Source organism: Nannospalax galili, unplaced genomic scaffold, assembly GCF_000622305.1.
Source record: "Nannospalax galili isolate Female #2095 unplaced genomic scaffold, S.galili_v1.0 scaffold225, whole genome shotgun sequence".
NCBI lineage: Eukaryota > Metazoa > Chordata > Mammalia > Rodentia > Spalacidae > Nannospalax > Nannospalax galili.
This window is the reverse complement of record NW_008352653.1, coordinates 1,548,537-1,572,529: the sequence shown is the minus strand read 5'-3', so window position 1 is coordinate 1,572,529 and position 23,993 is coordinate 1,548,537. Positions and strand designations below refer to the sequence as shown.

The 23,993-nt window shown below is 44.3% G+C and overlaps 1 protein-coding gene across 4 annotated transcripts in view; it reads right to left on the bottom strand.

Annotated features, from left to right (window-relative positions):
• The window catches only part of Iqsec2 (IQ motif and Sec7 domain 2), an 89,657-nt gene that overhangs the window by 39,603 nt on the left and 26,061 nt on the right, over positions 1 to 23,993 (bottom strand). For 2 of the 4 annotated variants that reach the window (XM_008849694.1, XM_008849695.3), the window contains exon 2: positions 19,539 to 19,568. In XM_008849694.1, the coding sequence (XP_008847916.1) occupies positions 19,539 to 19,568 (30 nt within the window). Of the gene's footprint in view, positions 1 to 5,553; positions 5,650 to 7,554; positions 7,679 to 19,538; positions 19,569 to 23,993 lie in introns of those variants that run through there. The other 2 variants (XM_017802353.2, XM_029554361.1) reach the window with 2 other exon arrangements.

Sequence of the window (23,993 nt, the reverse complement as noted above, 5' to 3'; positions counted from 1 at the left end):
CTCTGCCTCCTGAGTGCTGGGATTAAAGGCGTGCGCCACCATGCCCGGCGTATATTTTTTTTCTGTTTTTTTTTGAGACAGGATCTCCCTGTAGCTCCAGCTGACCTGGAACTCGCTATGTAGACCAGGCTGGCCTTGAACTCACAAAGATCGGCTTGCCTCTGCTTCCCAAGTCCTGGGATTAAAGGTGTGCACCACCACGCCCGGTATGTGTGTATATTTTTAAGGATTTATTTTTTGTGTATATTTGCTTGCATCTATGTAAGTATCTATGTGCACTCTGTGTGTGTGTGTGTGTGTGTGTGTGTGTGTGTGTGTGCGTGCCTGGTGACTGTGGAGGCCAGAAGAGGGCATCAGATCTTCTAGAACTGCAGCTACAGTAAGTCACTATGTGGATACTGGGAACTGAACCCAGGTTCTCTGCAAGAGCCCCAAGTGCTCTTAACTGCTGAGCCATCTCTTCAGCTCCAGAAATGTACATATACATATATTTTTTAATATTTTATTTATTATTTTTATGTGTATGTGTGTATTGCCTGCATGTAGGTAAGTGCAATACCCGTGGAGGATAGAAGAGACTGTCGGATACCCTGGAACTGGAGTTACAGACAGCTGTTATCTGCCATGTGGGTGCTGGGATTTGAACCCGGGTCTTCTGCAAGAAGAGCCAGTGTTCTTAACCACTGAGCCATCACTCCAGCCCCTCAGGAGTGTATATTTTAAGTTCAGATAATAGTTATTTCCATTGCTTTAACAAGTGTATAGACTAGCTAAAGGTAAAGGTTATTCTTAAGTCTTTATTTAGAAAAGCATATATCATACAGCCTTTTAGAGTGATGTTCTACAAAAGTATTTGATACATATTTGCACACTGCAGCTTATGTTTGCAGTTTGGATTAAGTGGTTTGAAAAGGTTTCTGCCTGGCTAAGCTAGGCTTCCTCTGGTGGTAAAGCCTCAGGAAAAAAATCTTGCTTCAAGGCATGGTTCTCAGCTTGGAAGAATATTCATAACTAAGATTCTCATGGTACCCAGAAAGGTGGCACAGACATACAATGTCAGCACTCAGGAGGCTGAAGCAGGAGGCTCAAGAGTTCCAGGTCAGCCTGTGCTAAATAATGAGACCCTGTCTCATAAATCCAAAAGAAAGAAAAATATTCTCCTGGCAACTGACAAAGTAGGTCTATAAAACAAACAAACAAACAAAAACCTGTACCAACTGATACTCCAATCAAGGTATCTAAGAGGTTCTGTTTTCCCACAATCCTTCTAATCTTTTTAATTCTGGGTGCCTAAAACTGGTGTTTTGTTACTGTTTCATCAACTAGTATAAGCTAGCCATCTATTCATATTTATTAGAGAGTTATCTATTTCTTCTTTGAATGGTAAAAACATTTTATTTCAACACTTTTTTTTGAGACAGGCTCTCACTCTGCAATTCAGGCTGTCCTGGAACTCACTATGTAGCACAAACTGAATTCAAACTCAGAGAGTTCCTCCTGCCTCAGTCTCCTAAATTCTGGGATTACAGGTAAAAGCCATCATGCCTAGTCTAATTCTCCATTTTAAATTGGCTGCCTATCTTTTTCTGACTTCCAGAGACAATATACATTTAGACACAGAGAGCAATATTTTGCCTGATACCTATGTAGTAAAGATACTTTCTACTAGTCTATTTATAGCTCATCTATGTTTTACCTTTGTGTAAGTTATCTTTCTCTGTTTTAAATTTTAATACGGACAAAATTATTACTCTATTTTTTGGCTTCTGGGTTTTCTTTGTTTTTAAAAATGGGATCTTGCTATGTTGCCCATTCTAGCCTTGAACTCCTAGCCTCAAGTGACCCTCCTGCTTCAGCCTGCTGAGTATCTGGGACTACTGGATTACACCATTGCAGCTGGCTTGGCCTTTAATGTCACACATTTAAAGGCCACCTACATTCTAATATTATAATTAGGATTAATTGCCAGATTTTCTTCTGGTAATTTTACAGTTGTAGTCTTATTTGTTACTGATCTGAAATATCTTCTTTATCATAAACTTATTTCCCATTTCAACATTAGAGTTTGCTTCTAAAAATTCCTACTTTGTTCCATTTATGTATTCCTCTATTTCTGCAAGGGTGCAACATTTGTTATTATTACAGTCTTTCTTTTGAGACAGGGTCTCCCTGGAGCCCCAGCTGGCCTGGAACTCACTATGTAGACCAAGCTGGCCTCAATCTCACAGAGATCCACCTGCCTCTGCCTTCTGAGTGCTGGGATCAAAGGTGTGCGCCACCACGCCCGGCATTATTGCAGTCTTTCATTATTATTCTTTTTTAAATTTTTCTTAGTAATTAATGGGTATTTACTCTTTCAATTGAACTTTAAATTGCAATTGTTCAATTCCCAAAGAAAATACCACTGAAATTTTTATGACAAATGCATAGAATGATTTGGGGGAAAATGTTATTGATACCATACTGAACCTTCTCCTCCAAGAATAGAAGACAACCCTTGATATACTCAAGTCTTCTAACAGTCTTCAAAAAAAGTTTACAGTCCTCTACAAAGAAATAGTTCATATTTCTAATACATTTCTAAGGAGTTAACACATTATTTTTGCCACTATGAAAAGGACCTTTTCTTATCATGTCTTTTAATTAAATACCGATAGTATTCAGAGACGCTAATGTTTGGGTGCATGTATTTGCCATATATATATATCTCCATCCCACTGGAGTTTCTTAGCAATTGTACTAAATTGTCTAATAAGTCTTTATTCTCTTTGAGTAAACAATCATATCCTCTTCAAATAATGCTAGTTAAAATCCCACTGTTTATAATCAGTATCTTTTGGGGGTTTTGTTTTGTTTTGGTTTTTGAGACAGGGTCTCCCTGTAGCCCCAGCTGACCTGGAACTTGCTATATAAACCAGGTTGGCCTCAATCTCACAGAGATCTTCCCGCCTCTGCCTCCTGAGTGTTGGGATTAAAGGTGTGCATCACCATACCAGCTACTCTTTACAATCAGAAAGAACTATATAAATCTATAAAATTGTCAAAGAATAAATTCAATGTAAGTTATAAAAGAAATCCCACTATTTAAAGTTTCCAAACATTATTGGTTAAATAACAGTGATAGCAATCATTCTCATTTTGTTCTTGAATTTAATGGAAATGTACTGAGCTTGATGATTATCTCCAATTTGTGATAAAAAAAATCTTTACCGAGTTAAGGAAGTTTCACTAATTTCTAGCTTAATGTATAGCTCTATCTTTTTAAAAAAATATTTTATTTATTATTTTTATTTTATGTGTGTGAGTGTATTGCCTGCATGTATGTGAGTGCACCCTTGTCGTGCAATGTCACGGAGGTCAGAAGAAGGCTTCAGATTCCCCTGGAACTGGAATTAAGGATGGTTTGTCACCGCCATGTGGGTGCTGGGAATTGAACCCGGGTCCTCTGCAAAAGCAGTCAGTGCTCTTAACTGCCGAGCCATCTCTCCAGCCCAATAGCTCTACCTTTTGCTGTGTAATAAATCATTCCATTGTAGCAAGAAAATAATATAAATTTATCATAACATTTTCAGCATTCACAAAGATAATTATATGATCTTAAGGTTAAAGAGAAATAAATATTGTAATAAATTACAATAGCAGAATTTCTAATGTTGACTAATCCCTGTACTCCTAGAAAGTCTTCATTTGTTAAGATATACTCTCTTTTTTTGAAACAGGGTCTCATGTAGCCCAGGCTGGCCTGGAACTTGCTATGTGGCCGAATCTGATCTTGAATCCTTAATCCTCCTGCCTATACCTTCCAAGTGCTAGCAGACCTATGCCACCAAGCTAGGCAAGATAAACTTTTAATACTCTAACGGATTCTGTTTGACAATATTCTGTTAAATTATTTGTTATATCAGATGTGGTGGCAGATGCCTGCAATCCCAGAACTCAGGAGGTAGAGGGCAGGAGAATCACAAGATTGAGATTAGTCTGGACTACATAGAGAATTATAAAACAACCTGAGCATCTTAGTGAGAATATGTCTCAAAATAAAGTAAAAATGGGCTGGAAATGTAGCTCAGTCTAACATGCACAAAGTCCTGGGTTCAATTCTTTGTCCTAATATATAATAAATAAAAAAATAAATACATACATAAATAAAACATAAATAAATATATTTGTTCCTCAATTGATATGTAAGAGGTTTTTCGGATGGAGGGCATAAAATCCACAGTCTTGCACATCCTAAGTAAGTGCTCTGCTACTGAGCTGTATTTCCAGCCCTGTTTTGCTTTGGTTTTTGAAAAAGGGTCTATGTTGCCCAGCTGACTTCAGATTCCTAGGCTCAAGCAACCTTCCTGCCTCAGCCTCTTGCCAGTTAACTAATCTCATAGAACGAACTGGGAAGACAGCTGTCTTTCCCTGTTATCTGATCTTTTCAGATTTGAGAGAACTTTCATAACACCAGGACTTGCAGAATAATAACTGGACATGGTATTATTTCTATGGAGAAAATTGTTATCATTTTTCAATTTATTTCTCCCTTTTCCATCCTATTTAGGTTTTTGGCCCTTTTGTAGGTACTTTCAGTAATTCGTATGTTCCTAGAAAAGTACCCAGCTAAATTACCTTTTATGTTTCTTGGTATAAAAATACCCAAATACATCTCAGAATCTATGGTTAAATCCCTCTTTTAAGCAATCTTATTTTACTTACATTTTCTTGCCTTTCTCCCAGTCATATCTGCAAGAGGATCATCTACCTAGTTTGATGACCTTTTTAAAAGTTACCTATTACTTTACCAAAACTTTTTTTTCTGTTTCATCAATTTCTGGCCTTATCTACAGTAATTAGTTTATTCTGTTTTCTTTTGGTTGTTTTTTCTGTAGCTTCTTGGGTGGAGTAATTAGTTCACGTAATTTAACCTGTCTTGTTGTCTAATAAAAGCATTAGACTATATATTTTCCTTGGAAGCCCTATGGACATATCCCATAGGTTCTGAAATGTAATAATATCATGAATTACAGTTATTCTAAATAGTCTATAAATTCCATTCTTACTTCCTCTTAAATGCAAGTATTTTTAAACTTTTCAGTGGGAGAGGGTCTAGCTTTTTGAATTGCTGTGAGTACTTCCTTTTTGCTGAATTCTAATAAGAAACATAAAACATGCTTTCTTATTAACTTGAAAATGATGTTCTCCAAAAATGTGAGCATATTTTTCCCTTTGTCTAAACACCCTTCCACATTGTATCCACCTGGCAAACTCAAACTCCTATTCATGCTTCAGAACATCCTTCAAATGCCACATATTCTAAGATCAAACACTCTCCCACCTATGGCAGCAGGCCTCTAGGGAAGGATTTCTTTAAGGAAGGGTAAATTACAAATAGATTCCAAAGGTCCTCTTTGGTCTCCAGACCTGATCTCCCAAGACATTCCTCGGACATTCAGACAACCACTCCACAGTCATACCAGGGGCTAAGGGACATGGGGGAGGGGTCTGGCAATGATGGTGCTTATTGGTTTAGAAGGGGAAGGGATTGGGGATAGGTCTAGCTCTTACCTGCTCTGTGCCAGCCTGCCTGAGGGGGTAAGCTTCATGGAGTCAAGGACCTGAGTAGGACAGCAATACTGGTGTAGAGTATGAGACGCTGTGGACCTGAGAGACAGCAAGAGACAGAAAAAGAGAGACAGAAAGACAGGGAGGGAGGGAAGAGGTAAGGTAGGCAGAGGGAACAAGGAGGTAAGAGTGATGGGGGAAGGGAAAAGGGAAGGCTCAGAGGAAAGGAAGAGAAGAAAGGAAGAGGAGGGTGGGAGATAGGAAGGGAAGAAAATTAGGAAGATGATAAGGGAAAGAGGGAGACAGGAAAGGAGGGAAAGAGGCAGGAAGGAAGGAGGGAAGAAGAAAGGGAGGGAAGGAGAGAAGGTAGAAGGGGAGAAAGGAAAGGAATGAGGCAGGGAGAGAGGGAAGAAGGGAAGGAGAAAAGGATGGAGGGAGGGAGGAAGGAAGGAAGGAAGGAAGGAAGGAAGGAAGGAAGGAAGGAAGGAAAAAGAAAAAAAACCACAAAGTCAAGAAAGAGAGGACAGCACTCAACCACAAACAGAACACAATGACAACAGGGGGCAGTAGAGACAAGAGCCAGGATTGGGCCTCCTGTGTTCCAGGTGACTCCGTGGGGACCTGGGTCACTGAGAGACGCTGGGACATCACAGCAAGGAAGTGAAAAAGGAGCCCTCCTCACACCAGACACCACAGGGGAAGGCAGGAGGGAAAAAGGAATGGGGATGAAAGAGAAGGAAAAGACGTACAGGCACATGGGGAGCTCCCCTTATAGAACCCTCATAGGAAGGGAGGGGAGTAATGAAGGAGAAAAGGTTTTGGCTCCAAAGAGGAGCCTGGGGTGGGACAGGGGCGGGGGAGACATTGAAGGAGCAGAGGGAGAGAGAGACAGAGAGAAACTGAAAGAGATACAAAAGGAAAAAGAGGAAGACAGAGAAAGTGCTAGACAAAAGACACAGAAGACAGGGAGGGAGAGCAGGAGCAGAGGGGGATGAGGGCAGAGAAGGCTGACAGGATCTCAGTGGTCTTGGTGACAGGATAGGACTCAGGGCTGGGGAGAGAGGGGGCAGCAAGGCAGAGGACCAGGTAGTTCCAAGCAGGAGTCTTTTGCTAACAAGGCCAGTACTGCACCCTGCACACCCCAAGGTTAGGCCCACACTCCACCCCTCTAATGTGCCCCCCACCCAGTGCACAGTCTAAAGGACCCTCTGGCATCTGCTTGTTGTGATTAAAGTCCAGAGAATGGCAAGAAAGAGGAGGAGGGATGGCAAGGATTGGGGCTAAGAGCCTGGTCTGCGCCCTACCCAACACAATGTGGTTGCAGGAGTCATACCAGATGGCCACAGCCAGGACGAGCTAAAAGGGGACCTGCCCCTCCAGGTCAGCCAGCCCCTGTCCTCACAAGTCCCAGAAGGTAGAGGGTCAGGATTTGACCATTTAAGAGCCCAAGTAAAAGTCAGAAATGAGGCTGCAGGCCAGACCAGCTGCCCACTCTCTGGTGAGTTGCAAATTTGAAGAAGCCCAAATCTTAACCTTACAGATAATCTTTGAGTGTGAAATTTCTTATCCAAAGCTCTAAATCATCATAATCAGAGTGGTTGTTTCTCAAGTACCATCTACATGCCAGTTACCACTGAGTCCCTGACTCAATGTCTCACTGCATATGAGTCTCGGACCCCCTCAGAGTGCTGGAATGTTGGTGGCATCAGAATCTCAATGACTGGAGCCTGTAGACTGCCGGAATTGCCAGGCTAGCATGCCAGGGCAGCCACCAAGTGGCCCTCACAGGGCACCGACTGTGCTGCTTGGGGCTCCAAGGTCCTTACTGAGCTGGGCTCTCAGATGCCCACAGACTCAGCCACTGAAGCCAGCTCCCTCTGGTAAACTAAAGGCCTTCAATAGCACGAAGAGAGCCAGGAACCAGGAAGCGAGAAGCCTGCTAAATCAGCAGCCCAGACCCTGGGTCTGGATCTGAGCAGGAAGGAAGTGGGATCAGGTTCCTACCTGCTGTTCCTCCAGGGGGGTTCCATGGGTCTGGACCTGCCTCAAGGGCGGCCCCCTCCCCATCCCCCTGCCGGTGCCACCCTGTCGCTACCCTACCCCCTCCTCCTTAGGCCTTCCCTAGAAGGAGGAGCCAAAGAGGAGGGGCCAGGCCAGCTGGGCTTCAGGCCAGGCTGCAACTGAAAACTTTGCTCCTTCCTTGCTCTCCAGGGAAGGCTAGGAATTCCTCACAAGAAGAAGCAGCTTGGAGAGTTTTCTTATTCCTTAAGGGCAAGCCTGGGGCTGCGGGGGGCGAACGGGGGGGTGGACCCCCTATGTTCACCCCACAGCATTCTCCACAAGCAACTTCTCTCATCCTGACAAGTTTATTTCATGAGTCCTATTCAAATACCCTGTGGAGAAAATTGAGATACAGAAGATCAGTAGTACTGGCAGAACCCCAAGATTAGGGTCTAATTTGACCAGTCCCAAATCTGGAATCTATATCCTCAACCTTATTTCTGCTTCTTGAATACAGAAATCGTTCAACAGAAGCTTTTCAGTCATCCTCGATTCAGCACATTTAGAGACGTTTCTAGAGGTGTTCTAGGGCAGTCACAATCAAGTAAAATTAAAATCACCTAGTTTGGGATTTGAGAATGGGGCCCCTAACCCAATATTCTTTATGATTATAATGAGCTCTCACTCCTCTGTTTTCTATACTGGCAAAGAAAAAAAAATCCCTGAAGAGAAAAGCACATCATATACATGCCATTTATAATCAAGAGGTCTTTCCTCCAGGGAGACTGTCCAGCCTGATTCTACAGGTACAACAGGCCTGGGGAGGAACAGAATCTCAGCAGAGTCAATATAGCCAGACAGAGGCAGGTGCCTGGCTCCCTGCCTACCCACCATGGCAATCTTTGCTCTCCATATGGGTAGAACTGAAGAAAAGAAAGTTGTTGGGGGTCTGAAAGAGGTGGGGTTTCTAAAGAGGACCACAGGTCCAGCTCAGAGCATCCTAGCCTTTCATGGCCCCAGAGTCCAGGCCCCTGGCTGTTCTGAGCAGAAGGCTCCTGGGAAGGACCAGGGAGGTCAGTGATCTAGAAAATATAGGAGCTGACAAGCCACCAGTCAGCCTTCCTGCCTCCCTGCCAGGGCAACTGGTTCATGTGAAGAAAGCCAAGGCTGCTAAGACGAGAGAGGCCCTCTGAATCACCACAAAGCTCGCATCTGTGGGCCCTCTGTGGCCTCCTCTCTCTGCCCACCTCCTACTACCTGGTGATCAGGCTCTTGCCTCAGTCCCTGCTTTGTTTATTTTCCTTGGATAACCCTCCCAGATCTTCAGCAGCTTCCCCCCTGGCCCAAACTTTCTTCTTGGCCTGACAGGAGCTGACTGACAGAAACTGTAGTTCTGGCTATCAGAGTGATGCTGTATGACCTCAGGCAAGCCCCTTCCACTCTCTGGGGAGGCAAAGAGCCTATACTATGGAGCTTATTAGAGTTGAGTAAAACCATTTATCTAGATAGATTCCCTGAGGCTCAGTTTGGTTATCCATAGAAGAGCAATGACAATTCTTCACCTCATGGGTTTATTTTTGTTTGAGATGGAGTATTGCTATGTAGCCTAGGCTTGCCTCAATACTTGGATTATAGGTATTTGCCACCATACCAGGCTCTGTTTACCTCACAGGGTTGTTCGACTTTTTTTGGTTTGGTTTGTTTTGAGACAAGATCTTCTATGTAGCCTTTGGCTGGCCTGGTGCTTGCTATGTAACCAAGGTTGGCCTCAAACAGCAATCCTCCTGTCTCAGCCTGCTGGGATTACAGGCATGTGCCACCACTCCTGTTTTATCTCACAGGTTCTTATCAGGATTCAGTGAGTTCAAGTGTGCACATGATGAAGTATCTCAGCATGAGCCCAAGAGAGTCTGACCATTTTCCCAGGGGAAGTAGGCAGACTGGTGAGAAGCCCATTTGCTTCAGGGATGGGGAGGAATTCTAGGAAAATACCTGTTAATAAACTAAGACTACTGGTGTAACTCAAACCTATCTAAGCATGGTGTCAGGTTCTAAAGGCAGATGACTGTCCTGTCCTTAAGGAGCTTATATCTGAGATTAGGCAGACATTCTGTTCAAGTGGAGACACGAAGGAGAAAGCATTCTCTGTAGAGGAAAGGACCTGGGCAAAGGACCTGAGGTGCTACTTCCAGGAATTGCAAAGGGTCCAATGTAGCTGAGTGAAAACTGCAAAGGGGACACAGGTAAGGCTGGAGATGCAGGAGGGGCTCAATCTTGCAGAGACTTGGAGGCCATGATAAGGGTTTACTTATACTAGTGTTGTTTTGGAAGTTTGTAATTCATATATAGATAGACATGGAAAGGAGTGCCTCTAAAGCCTCTCAATTTGTATGAAAAATATTAATTTCTATGAGGGAAATTAATTTCCTAGGTTTCATCAGATACTCAGATGGGTTTGTGATCCTAAAGGGTAAAGAAGCTTCTTATATGATTCCATGCACTAAGTACATAGTAAATAAGCCAGTGGCTGGTATCCTAGACCCTTCTGTGAACTAGCCTCTATTGCCCACCTTCAGCTAGTCTCGGTCTTCCTCCATTTGGGAAGAGGGATAGGGTTTTGCTGTGTAGCTCAAGCTGGCCTTAAACTCGAGATCCTCCAGCCTACACTTCCTGAGTGCTGTGATTATAGGTGTGCATGACCACTTCCCCCCATCTTCAACCTGCATCTCACCCAAACAGAAGTACTTGTAATTTTCAGACACATGCTGCTGTTCCACACCTCACCTTCACCTGTACTCTCCCTCTGGACCCCCAGAGCCACTTCCTCATCTGAATAGTACCTCCTTGTTCTTCAAAAGTCAGCTAGAGCCAGGCATGGTGGCACACGCCTTTGATCCCAGCACTCAGGAGGCAGAGGCAGGCAGATCTCTGTGAGTTCAAGGCCAGCCTGGTCTATACAGTGAGTCCCAGGACAGCTGGTGCTACAGAAAGGCTCTGTCTCAAAAAGATTTTAAAAAAAAAGTCAGCTAGAGGACCATCGCCCTGGTGTCCTTCCGCCCTGCTCTTCTCTTCTCTCAGCCCATCTCTCTCAACACCATTCATTGTTTCACCTTCTTTTTTTTGTCTTTTTGAAACAGGGTCTCCCTGTGGCTCCAGCTGGCCTGGAACTATGTAGACCAGGCTGTCCTTGAACTCACAGAGATCCACCTGCCTCTGCTTCCTGAGTGCTGGGACTAAAGGGATTAAAGGCATGCGCCAACCACACCTGGCTTATTTCACCCTGATTGGGAGATCTATAAGAATAGAGGTGGTACCTCACTCATCCCAGTGTCCCCCAGCACCCAGCATAGGGCCACTTGGTCATAAATGTTGGTGAGAAACAAGCTACACAGAGGTGAAAGCTGCAAGATGGGCCAGTGGATACTAAAGTATTGCAGTCATTGGAGTAATGTGAGGATGCTATGTAGGCCCACCCTGAAGGTGGCTGGGCCAGGCACACATTTTCAGGAGCTTAGGAAGCACAGAAACATGGCTGCTGAGCTCTAGCCTTGGGTCAAAACCGACCAGGGTCCCAGTTCCAGTTTCCTAATGGAGCTTCTTTCCAGACCTTTCTAATGAAAGTGCACTCCCACTACACATACAGCTTTAGTTCCTGCAAATGCAGGCACCAATCACCCTTCCCTCAGCTCTGGCCCGTAGTACTGTCCATTTCATCTCATCCCACTGCATCCTCCCCCAACTAACTTCTACTCATCCTCCAAGTCTCAATTTGGATGTCAGCTTAAGAACCTTCCCTGACCCTCAGGCTGGGTTGGGCATACTTCCTTGATGCTTCCATGACACACCACACTTCCCTTATAATTGTGGGTAATTATCTGTTTCTTGACTAGTCAGTGGGATCCAGAGCACAGCCCATCACTCTTTACACACAGGCCTATTAACCATATTGTATCAACTGGTACTGGTAGGTACTCACTAAGTCATCCTTGAATGAAGGACTAAATGAATGACTGGATAGATTCTGAGCAAGTCACTTTACCCCTCTAAATAGCCATTTCTCCACCTTTAAATCATCCCTATTTGACAGAGTAGTCAAGGGGATTAAAGAGGATGTGTGTCAAGTGCTCTCCTAACACAACCTGAAATCCAATAGACATTTTCTGAATCAAAGTAATAATTAATATTTGAAACAATAAAAACAAAAGCGGAGGAGTTGAAAGAGACTCTGCCTGAGCCTGGGATAATCTCTGTCACTTGAATTTGACAGTAATAGTAGAGTGGTCATCTTTATTAAAAATAATAGTAGCACCTATTATGCACTGAACCAGAAACAGGACACCCCAGAGGAGGTGGTAAGAAGACTCTAGTTTCAGCCAAAGGATGCCAGGCCAGCGTTAAGGCCAGAGATGTGGGCATCACCCTTGCATTCGGAGACCAGTCATTACTGGCACAGCTGGTTCCTAACTCTTTACTCATAGGTGAAAATTTGTCTAAGGGGTCATTAATTCCCTCTGTAATTAATGTAAAAACTACAGGGTTTGTCTTAATGGAAAAGTAAGTTCAAGCATCAAGCTGATAATATTGATAATGTGTGTCTGTAATTATAGACTACAAATAACTATAAATTCAGTCACTGAACTAATAAAATAGAAAAATTCCTAAAGCAACCAAGAACTTGGTAGCAACTGAACCATCAGTAGCATTGTGCCAGTTGTTCTGAGGCTATGAAAATCATCACAAACTGGTAGCAATGGTAATTTGTGCTGTGCATTTAAAAAGTGTTTTAATATAAAATAGACAGGCTAGCTCAGGAGCAGAACATATGCCTAGCATGCACAAGGTCCTGGGTTCAGTCCAAGCACCATAAGAAAAAGTAAAAATTAGGGTGATATATTTACATAAAATAGTGTTTTGACTCAAGAACGTGGAACTTGAACGTATAGTGAGCAAAGGTCACCTGGAAATAAATAGTAACTCAAAACTGGGTGAACAGGCAGTCTTACAATCATGGACCTTTGCATAGATGACCTCCAGGCTCTGACCTCTCTTTTGTGTACATAAAAACTCTGCTCAGTACAGAAGAAATAACAAACGTTAAGTACTTTATCTCTCTACCCCTACTCACTTCTCACAGACTAGATGCCCACCTATAGCCTCTTGCTGCCTTGTGTTACCACAGGCTGGACAGAATCTCTGCAGTCTGATGAGGGGGAACCTTTAAACTGGAAAGTCACATAGTGGACATGCTAGGCTGTGTAGCAGCAGAGAAAGTCCATCCAGAGACAGAGTTCAGTGAAAAAGAGGTAAGAGGGACCAAGCAAGCTATGAGAGATAGGGGCAAGATATGGGCCCAGGAGATGCACAGAACAAAAGAGCAACCTTGGTCCTTGGCGTCCTAGTCTCCCTTCTGGTTAGTGAGAAGTATGGCTATACTTTGTTTACTCTTCTTAATTTTGTGAGATGCAGCCTCACAACAGGCCCCCCACCTTTATTCCTGAGCTAGCTGGAGTGGGCTTCTGCTCTCTGTGACAAAATGTACCTAGACTAAGACAAGTGAAAATTAGAAATATAAGTGTAGGGCTTTTATAAGCAAAAACACATAAAGAACACTTATGTCAGGAGTGACTGCAATTATATGGCATTTGTGTTTGTTCACCCAAAAGCTCCTTCCCTCATTTCCTGACACTTGCTATCACAGTCACACACTATAGTCACACATTCACACATTTGACATTCACTGACACACAGAGACAAATACAGCAACCACCAGATATGCTTATATATAGACATCCTGGCATGCATGGCCTTGTGCCAGCATGCAATGTTGCCCCTGCACTCTTCTCAGCTGCAATGATGCGGAGCCTCCCTGACATGCAGCAGTGCACACCCACACACATGAACACAGCAGTGCTGCCTATAAGGCTCAGGGCAAGAGTTGAAGCTTAGCTGGGCTCTGCACAGCCTCCCTCCCCAGCTGCCAAGTGACTCATCCCCAGGGCTGCTAATTAAAGCCAGGACAGAGGGGACAGAGGCAAGGGGAGGGGAAGAGAGGGAAGGCAAGTTTATTTTGGTGCCAACCAGGCACTCAGCCAGCTTAGGGGTCACCCACTTCCTGGGACTAGGCCAAGCAGAGGGAGAACACAGAGAGGAAGGGCAGAAGAAACTTTTGCTCCATCTCACCCCTCTGGAGCTTCCGGACAGTTGCCTCATTTGGGAAAATTAACCCCAGCTCTCCTCAGTCCTTCCTCCCATCTTGCTATCAGAATCCAGATCGATCCCTCTGAACTCTTCAATTTACATACTGGCTGTCCGGCTCATTATCACATTCCCATCTGGGCCTTCAAAAGCTAGCTTATCTGTGTCTGTAGCAACCCCAGAGCAGGAGCTCTCCATGAGCAGAGGCCCCGATTACCTCCTTCTGCCCCGACCCCCATTGCCCAATACAGGCCTGCTAGTTGGGGATGTTCTTCATCCTTCAGGTTAACCCCATCACACTATGATTACAAATCTAATTATCTGGATTCCCACCTTAATTCTACCATGGGGCAAATCATCTCAGCTTTCTAAGCCTTAATTCCTTCACCTGTGAAATGACAGGAGCATATAGCCCATAAGATTACAGTGAAGATGAAATGGAAACTACAGGTAAAAGTGCCCAGCCATCACTTAGAAGGGCTGCTGCTGGTCGTGATGAAAAATCACACACTTCTCCCAGGTCAGGAAAAGCAGAAATGATAGAGGTAAGTTCCAAACCTGGCTCCACCACATGGCACCAAGAATACCTCAGACAAATCTCAGGAGCTTATAGTGCCCTGTGAAGTGGAGAGTGACACTATGGCACCATAAATATATTGAGCAAGTCTGGAGCTGCTTCCCCCCTCCCAGCCAGAGAGCATGCAGCAGGCAAAAAGTGACACGGCTCAAGGCACAGAAAGCAGTAGGAACACAGAGCTGGAAGGGGAGGGCAGCCAGGCTAAGCCGAACACGAGATGGCAGGGGAGAGAAGAACTAGACACAGGTGGGATGGCTCTGGAGACCGGTGGTACTTTAGACATGTGAATGAGGGGACCAAAGAAGGGTTGTAAGGTCTGGTCATCCCAGGAGGTCAACACAAGAAAGAATCTTTAAGACTGCCTAAACCAAACTCTCAACTGGGCAAACAGGGACACTGAGGGCCAGAGTAGGAGGCCTCCTCTGGGAAACAAGCCAGCCACTGCTACTCCTCCCACCTTCTCCAGACATCAGTGGCTTCTGTTGCCATGGGGATGTCCCTGGCTCACAGGGTGTCAGTGGCTCCCCTACCCCCTCTCTCCTTCCCTAGCAACAGGCCACCTCCTCTTGCTCTCATCCTTTCAAGCCTAGCAACCTCAATCTGGTCCCCAGGGCCCTGAGTCCTCACAGCCAGCAGTGCCTCTGGGCCAGCTGGGACTCCCTCGTCTTCCACTGAGGGGATCAATTTGGTCTCTCCTGCTTATCTGTTTTCAAGTTCTGCACGTATCCACATTTTTCAGCTTGACTCTATAGCATACAGCAATGGGGAGGTTACAGAGCACTACAAGTGGCTGACCCACTATTTGATGCTGAGTTCTTTCATCAACTCAGAGAAGTCAGAATCACTGTTTCTATTTTACCAAAGAAAAACAAAGGGCCAGAGAATTTAAGCTACTGCAAAAATCATATAGCTAGGAAGCAGGCTGTGCTGATAGCTTTGGGTTTTGTTTTGTTTGTTTTTGAGAGAGGGTCTCACTATACAGCCCCAGCTGGCCTTGAACTCACAGAGATGCACCTGCTTCTGCCTCTCGAGAGGGTTGGGATTAAAGGCCTGTGCCACCACACCCCTTCAGCTTTAGCTACAGCTTTACCTATGGTCCATCTTTCTCGGGACCTTGGCTTAAGGCACTTTTAGTCTGACAAGGTCTCTTGAATCTATAGGAAATCCAGACACCTAGCTCTGCTCCTAGTCCTGCCCCAGCATCAGCTGTTCAGTTTTAAATAGACTCTTGCACCCAATATTGAGAGGCCCTAAAGCCTGGGCCCTGACATGGGTGGTTTTCAGTCCACCTACCCTTCCTTCTCACTTCTTTTTGAAAATTAGTTTATTAAATTAATTAAATTTTTAATGATTTTATGAGTATGAGTGTTTTGCATGCATGGACGTAAGAGTACCCATGCTGTACAATGCCTATGGAAATCAGAAGAGGATGTCAGATCCTCTCAAACTGGAGTTACAAACAGTTGTTAGCTGCCAGGTGGATGCTGGGAACTGAACCTGGGTCCTCTGCAAGAGCAGCCAGTGCTCTTAACCACCGAGCCATCTCTCCCAGTCCCGCTGCTCACTTCTTGCTATTCAGCTCTTGCACAAGCTGAGGCCTCGTCTTCTCCCTGGTATTTCTTCTACTTCTCCATCCACACATGTACACATGTATGCACACACTCTTATATACATGTGTTTACTGAATGAGGAAACTGGGGTTCTACAGGAGAAAAACATTTGCCCAGACATGTAACTAGAAAGCAACCTAGCCAAAAATTCAGTCCTTAGCCTGGATCCAGTTTCTGCCCTTTTTCCCCTTAGCTCCTCATCAGTCAGGTATGTATAACCTGCAGCCCACAGGCCACCTACTCCCCAGGGCACCTATAAATGAGGCCCAACACAAAATGGTGAATTTACTCAAAACATGTATGTGTGTGTGTCTGTGTGTGTGTGTGTGTGTGTGTGTGTGTATGTGTCTGTGTGTCCGTGTGTGTCTGTGTGTCTGTATCTGTGTTAGGTACATGTATGGATATGGGTGCATGTGGATATGGGTGCATGTGCACATGTGTGCATGTGGAGGCCGGGGATTGACATCGGCAGTCTTCTTCAATTGCTCTCCACCTTTGAAAAAAATTTTTTAAATTTATTTTTATTTTATGTGTATGAATGTTTTGCCTGCATGTATGTAAGTGTATTCCTGTGTACAATGACCACAGAGGTCAGAAGAGGGCATCAGATCCCCTGAACTGGAGTTACAGACAGTTGTTACCTGCCATGTGAGTGCTGGAAACCAAACCTGGGTTCTCTGTAAGAGCAGTCAGTGCTCTTAACCTCTGAGGCCTCTCTCTGGTCCCCTTTACCTGATTTTTTGAGACAAAGTTTCTTGCTAGGCTGGCTGGTGAGTTCCAGAGATGTCTTCATGTGTCTCTGCCTGCTCAGCATTGGGATTACAGGCGTATGCCATCATACCTAGCCTTTTACATGGGGTCTGGGGATCAAACTGAGGTCCTCATGCTTACATAGCAACCACTTTACCAACTGAGTCATCTTCCCAGCCCCTGTTAGGAGATTTTTTTTTCTGTAAATTGATTACATGGTTCTCCAGTGTGAACTTTGTAGATGACAATATCTTGTTGTAAAGTCAAAAGAGATCTGTGACCCAACCAGGGCTCTGAACTTTAGCAGCTGTGTTTTCCTGCTCACATCTGTTTTAGTCCAACTGATTAGTTCCTGACTTTAAATGTACCTCTGGCTTTCGTACGCATGCTAATTCTACCTCCAGGGACCCTCCTTATGTGAAGTCAGTCCTGTGTAGCCACCTGCTTAGACACCATCTGCTCCAAGAAGCATTTCCTAACTGGAATTAACTTGAGAATTTATACACAAAGCCTGAACGTATCCTGAAAGAGCCCCATCCAACCACAGTTCCAAGTTAAAGGGACTTCCTTCTATGCGAGATCTTGCCTTACACAGGCTATGCTGTAGGACCTTCTCATAGCCTGCGTTTGATCTGGCTGCTGAGTCCTCAAAGCTGCTACACCTTCCTTGAATATGAGCCCAGTATTCATATCAGGAAGCAAATCTGAATAAAATCAGCACGAGCTTTAGAGCCCAAAGTATGACTCAGAGGAATGTCACCCACCCCATTGCTCTTCTTTCCCTGGGTAAGGCACTGACCCTCTTGGGATCTCTTTTTCCTCATATGTAAATCAGAGATCATAATCCATGCCTAATGCACCTGCTGTGAACATTAAATAAGATCACATTTTGAGTTCTTAGTACGTGAAGAATCTATGATAATTTTATGATTAGATGATTATTATTTACCAGGCTGTCAAGAAATCCTACAATATGGGCAGGGCTCTTGGCTTGGTGGCAGGCAGACCAGAGTTTGAATCCTGGCTCAACCATATATTAGTTGTGTGGCTGCAGGCAAAACCCATAACTATCCCAAGCCCCAGTTTCTTCAACCATAAAACAAAGATGATAAGGCCAGTGCAGGTTCCATCTACATTGTCACTGGGTGGATCAAATAAAAGAAAATCCCTGACAACTTCTAAAAGTTATAAAGGCCAAACATATGTCATCATATGACTCACAATTATGGTCACTGTTAAATACCCTGAGCTATAGGTCCCAGGAACTTGCCAATTGGGAAGAGCTGACAACTAAAGAAGCCTTCAGTATGGTTCCTCAACAAGGAGCAGGTACATCATCAGAGATGCCTACAGGAGCCCTAGGCTTGAGGTCAGCCCAAGTTGCCTTTCTCCAAACCGTCAGTAGGTCGGTGAGATCCATGTCCTTCATTACACAAGTACTTTCCTAAGTGCTAGGACAAGCTGTGCCTGTGCCATGCTCCTTGGCCGCATGCAGGGATTAATTAAGTGCCATCATATACCTCTTGCCCAGACACCAGGCATGACCACATCCATCACATTCTCGCTGATTTAATGCTGGCCTCAGTGTGTGTCCATCCTAAATCCCTACCCTTGGTCCCGGGCATCAGTATGCTCACTCCAGACCCCCGGCATGGGATGATAGGAAAGACTTCTGTTTGTGCACAGGCAAATTCTGACCCCAGGCTATATCCATTGATTTGGATGACAGAAACTGTGTTGTTGCATATGGTTGTTCAGGTTATACACTACACAAAGGTTTACAGTCCAAATGTGGTGAATGGGGGCTGACATCTCATTTATGCTGTTTGCCAACCTGGGAAGCCTGGTGTGCATAGCCCAAAGGGAACATTTTTCCAATTGATCCAATCAGAAAGAAGAAAAGCTCCTTATGCAAACTGTTTTCTATTCATCACAAAGGTGTCATATATACTAGTGCAGCTTTGGCTGGGACTGACTGTCCCCATCCTGTGCCTCTGCTGCCTGGGCCCATCTCATTTCAAAAGTTATAGTTCCCAGTCTAGATGCCAAGGCCAGACCATACACTGAGCCCCCTCATTGTTGCCGCAATGAGGGAACTGACATGCCCTCAAGTCAGTTAGGATTGGAAAGTCTGAAGAACAGTCTTCAACACCATCCCGGCAACTGCCACATTCTCCCTGTCTTCCCCTCCATCCCATACCCACCTCTAATCCTTATATTTGACATTTCTGCCTTTATGAGGCTTCTGACAGATGAAGGCCAGGGGAATAGACAAAGAGCCCTGGTCTTATTCCAGTTTTACCCCTGCCTTCTCAAGTAGCAATGTATCATGACTTTAAAACTTACCAAAGCTTGTAAATGTTTTAACCAAGCATACAAAAATGTTTCCTTGTCACCATATATATTTCTAGTGTCTAGAATGTATCACATTCAAAGTCCATCTAAGTCTCATTACTTGGGACTGGAATGGTTCAAGACAGAAACAGAACATTAGACCAGGGAAGGCAGCATCCAACTCCCTTTTCTGGGAGAAGAAATTAGAAAAGGTCCCAGGTCTAGAGCTGACCTCCTGGAAATCAGCCTCTTCTGAACTCATGCATTGTATAGCAAAGCTCTCAAATCAGTTAGGATTGTAAAGACTGAAGAACCGTGTTCAACACCATCCCTGCGACTGCCACATTCTCCCTGTCTTCCCCGCCACTCCACACCCACCTCTAATACCAATGGGGAAAGAACCCTGGAGTTGACCCCTACTCTTGCCCATGGATCCCAAGATAAAAAACCAGAACCCTCCTCCACCCAACCTTGGGCCCAGCCCCATCCCCCAAGTACTACTACAGAAACGAGGTACTGACCTGACTGTTCTGGAATTCTCACCGTCAGATCTGAAAGGAAACAGAAGGAAATAAAAACAGTCAACATAAGCTCTGTTCTTTTCCCCTGCCACATGTAGTGACCCTGAGATCCAACATATGTCATGAAAACACAGAGAAGTGTGCTTCATTTATTCATGGAGAATAACAAGTGTAAATGTCATGAGATGGTGAGTGCCTAGTCAGTTGGAAGAGCAGGGAGGACTGGACAGCTAGATGAGTAAGCAAAGGGTCACGGGAGGTTAGGCAAAGTCAAGGATGTAGTGGGAATCACAGTGAGGAGTGTGGCTTTCCTTGGAGTGTGGCCTGATAAAAATCCAGAGACATCCAGGTTCAGAAATTGTCTTGACTACTTACTATCCCTGTTACTTTTCTCTCTGAGTCTAAGCCTCAGTTTCTCCATTTGTTACACAAGACCAATCCTCACAGAGCTGTTCAGATGACTAAGCTCACTGGAACTAAGTAGACAAATGCCAGATATTACTAACAATATAGAAGAGGCTTTCCCAAGTGCCTAGTCCAACCTGCTTATTTTCCAGATGAAGAGAATGAAACTAAGAGGGTAAGATGAGTCAGCTGCTGCGCTCTTTTCTACTAGACTGGCCTGCCTTCTTCATTGTGAGGTCCCTCAGAGCAAAAGAAGGGTGAAAAAGAAGAAGGGAGTGAGGGCCAGCTCTGAGGAAAGCCAGGAAATGAGTGAAATCAGGACCACTCCCCTCCTCTCTAGTTCCACCTTCGTGAGATGAATGTATGTTGTGCAGGCACGTGTGTGTGCCTGTGCGAGCACCCATTGTGATACTATGCATGCATGTGTGTGCACAAGCATTTGTGTAATGGAAGTTAGGACAGAGAACTTGTTATGCTGGGGGCAGAGGAGGGGAGAAAGGAGGGCCAGGGATCCTGGAAGTCGGAAAGTGTGGGAAGCAGTCTTCCTCTCCCCTCTGGTTGTCTTCCTCCCACTTCACCCCATACCTCTAGCCCTTTCCCAGGCTTGGGCAAAAGGCACAAAGATGAATACATCCGACTTTGTCTTCAGCTGAGAGAGCCAAGATACAACCTTAGTTTTTTTTTATTTTGGGGTGGGGGGTGTCCATGTACACCTAATCTGAGAGAAGGATCTCAGGAGAGCATTTGTTGAAAGAATAAATGCATAGCATACCCTACACCCACTCCAGTGAGGTGGGGCAGGCAAGCACGAGGGTGCTGAGTGGGACTACTTCCTTTCCCTATTATTGGAGTAGGTTACCTCATTATGCAGGGCCTTAGATTTCTCACTCACTGAGAAAAGAGGCAGTATGGGGTAGCGGCAAGAATCCTTTCCTTTATGGAATGGTTTTGAGACTCAAAGTGCCTGGAACCTGGATGGTATATGCTCAGCTAATGACAGTGGAAACAACATGTAGCCTTTTCAGCTCCCTAAAGAAATAGAGGGCCAGGGCTACAGAGCACCTTATCACATTTATTAAAACTCTCTATCTCACTCTACAGCAACAGGATAACTTCTGAATCCTGTCTCAATAATTCTCAGGGACCAAGCCTGAGAAGCCAAACTCAGTGACTCCCCAGTTACCTACAGAATGGAGACCAGGTTCCTCAGCATCTCTAATACTAATCCTCTACTCCAGGGAGGCTCAACTTCTTACAACTACCCACCCCCAAACCCAGCATAGATTTAGTCGATTGACTATACACCAGGTCTGAATCTGAAAAGCCTACTCAAAGAGCACATGAACTGGTCGCTTACCTTCATCTGCTCTGTGTGTGTGTGTGTGTGTGAGAGAGAGAGAGAGAGAGAGAGAGAGAGAGAGAGAGAGAGAGAGAGAGTTCAGATTCTGTGTGTGTGAGAGAGAGAGATCCTCTTTATAGTGAACAGAAGGAAGATGCAATGACTAATCAGACCCAATCTATACTGTGTGTGAGAGAGAGAGAGAGAGAGAGAGAGAGAGTTCGTTCATCTGCTGTGTGTGTGAGAGAGAGAGATCCTCATTATCGTGAACAGTCATTGAGCATCTATGATGTATTAATCATAGTATCTCTGCTTCCAAACTATTTCTATGATGGGTTACAGTTCTCAAGATGGCAGCAAAGTAGGGGAAAGATGTCCAAGTCCTGATGCAGAGTGTATTATGATGCAGTGTATTAGCCAATTATCACAGTGGACTGATTCTCACTAGTTTGGGAGGACATAGCATTGTAAGACCCTAAGTGGGGGGGTGCATGTCACCTATTATTTATCACTATGCATTTAGTGTATTATATACAGATTAGATAATAATCATCAATGCAGTGCTATCCGGCTCCTTTTCAGGAACCAGTGCCCTGACCAGTGGTCAATCTGCCTCCTACTTTACAAAGCTGGGCCACTATTCTTCTAGGAGGTAGTATAAACTGGTAGGAAGAATGCTGGGTTCTATTATAACTTATCCCCTAACTGGTAGTGTGAACTTTGGCAAGTCACCTCGCTGGATCTTTGTTCTTCATCTTTCTTTCTTTCTTTCTTTCTTTCTTTCTTTCTTTTTTATTTTATGTGTATGTGTGTATTGCCTGCATGTAGGTAAGTGCACCCATGTCGTGCAATGCCCTCAGAGGTCAGAAGAGGCTGTTGGATCCCCTGGGACTGGAGTTACAGACAGTTGTTAGCTGCCATGTGAGTGCTGGGATTCGAACCTGGGTCTTCTGCAAGAACAACCAGTGTTCTTAATTGCTGAGCTGACTCTCCAGCCCGTTCCTCATCTTTAAAATGATGGATCTATGTTGGTTGCGTTCTAAGCACTCTTTAGGCTTTAAAATATGTAGTTCTTCAAAGCCCCAAGTTTATCTCTTTTATCAACTATAGTCAGTTGTCCACATGTGGAAGCAAAGACCCAGGGACCATACCCCACTTTTTTACTAGCATCAGTAGAGGGAATCGACTTCTCTTATTACTCCCCATGCCTTTCCTCCCTTCCACCTCCCTTCCTTTCTCCTTCACTTCCTTCCTTTATCTCATGTGTTTAAGTCCATGTTTGAGTGTGTGGGTGGACACGTGTGTAGGTGCATGTGGAAGCCAGGAGTCAACCTTGGCTGTCACTCATCAGTATGTGTAACCTCCTTACACATACTATCAGCAGTATAGGGCTTTAATCACTCTTTTACACACATTATCATGTGTAATATACTGTGAGCACTTCTATTCACTCTCTTGTCACTCAGTTACACATTCCTAGTGCCCTCCTCTCATTCCACCACACTAGAGTTCCATCGCAAAGTTGAGGTTAAATCAATGTTGCTGGCTTATACTATTATGACTGCATGGTTGGGTATCCTTTATCCAAAGCTTAGAAAGAAGTGTTTGCATTTGTTTTTTTTTAATTTTGGAATATTTGCAAATGAGCTATCTTGGGGATAAGAACCAATTCTAGACATGAAATTAATTCACATTTCATATATATCTTATACACACAGACTGAAGGTAATTTTATGCAATTTTTTCTTCTTTTCTTTTTTGTTCTTTCTTTTATTTTCCCCTTCCCCCAAGAGGCTGCCTGTCACAGTGGTTCTCTGTAAACTTGTCCCTTAGCAGACAGATCTATTAGTCACAAGATTGGTTTGGGGATAGACTCTGGATGGTGTGAGCAGCCCACAACAAACAGTGTACCAGAGTTTTCTAGCCTCAAATGCCATGGTTGAGAAGCCAGACTCCATCACAATATCCTTCATTTCCTCGGCACTAATCAGCAGCAGAAATGATGCCTTTTTACATTGCATCACCCTAAACTAGGAACCAGAATTCAAACGGGGTCTCTGTTCTATCCCCAGCACCAGTATTGAGAAGAGTTCCAGCACCTGTTTAACTCTTGACAAATTTTGACCAAATTTGTCGATGACCTGTGATACCACACATAGCAAGATGAAGATGCCTGACCGAAATTAACTTGTTACTCTGAAGAAAAAAGGACAAGCCAGTTTTCTAAGTGAGGAAACAGCATTTTATTAGTGAACGTGACTACAGCTGAAATCAGATGCAAGAACTCATCCTCATGACTCACAGAATTATCCCATGAAGCCCTCGGTGAACCACTGGTTCTGTGATTCCCTCTCTTCTTTAAAGATTCATTTATTTTTATTTTTTATGTACATATGTGTTTTCCTGGATGTATGTATGTGAACCATATGTGTGCCTGGTACCCTCAGAGAGGTAATGGAATCTCATGAAACTGAAGCTAGAGGCAATTTTGAGCCTTCATGTAGGTGTTGGAAATGAAACCTGAGTCCTCTGCAAGAGCAGCCAGTGCTCTTAATCACTGAGCCATCTCTCCAGCCTGTTTTGTGACTTTTTAAGGATGTGAACATATCATAAGTTTTAAATGTTTAGTCTTAACCATTGCAGTGTCCTCCTATTCCAAGGAAGATTGTAGGATTATAGGTTACAGAATCAACGGTGTCTTGAAAGGTCAA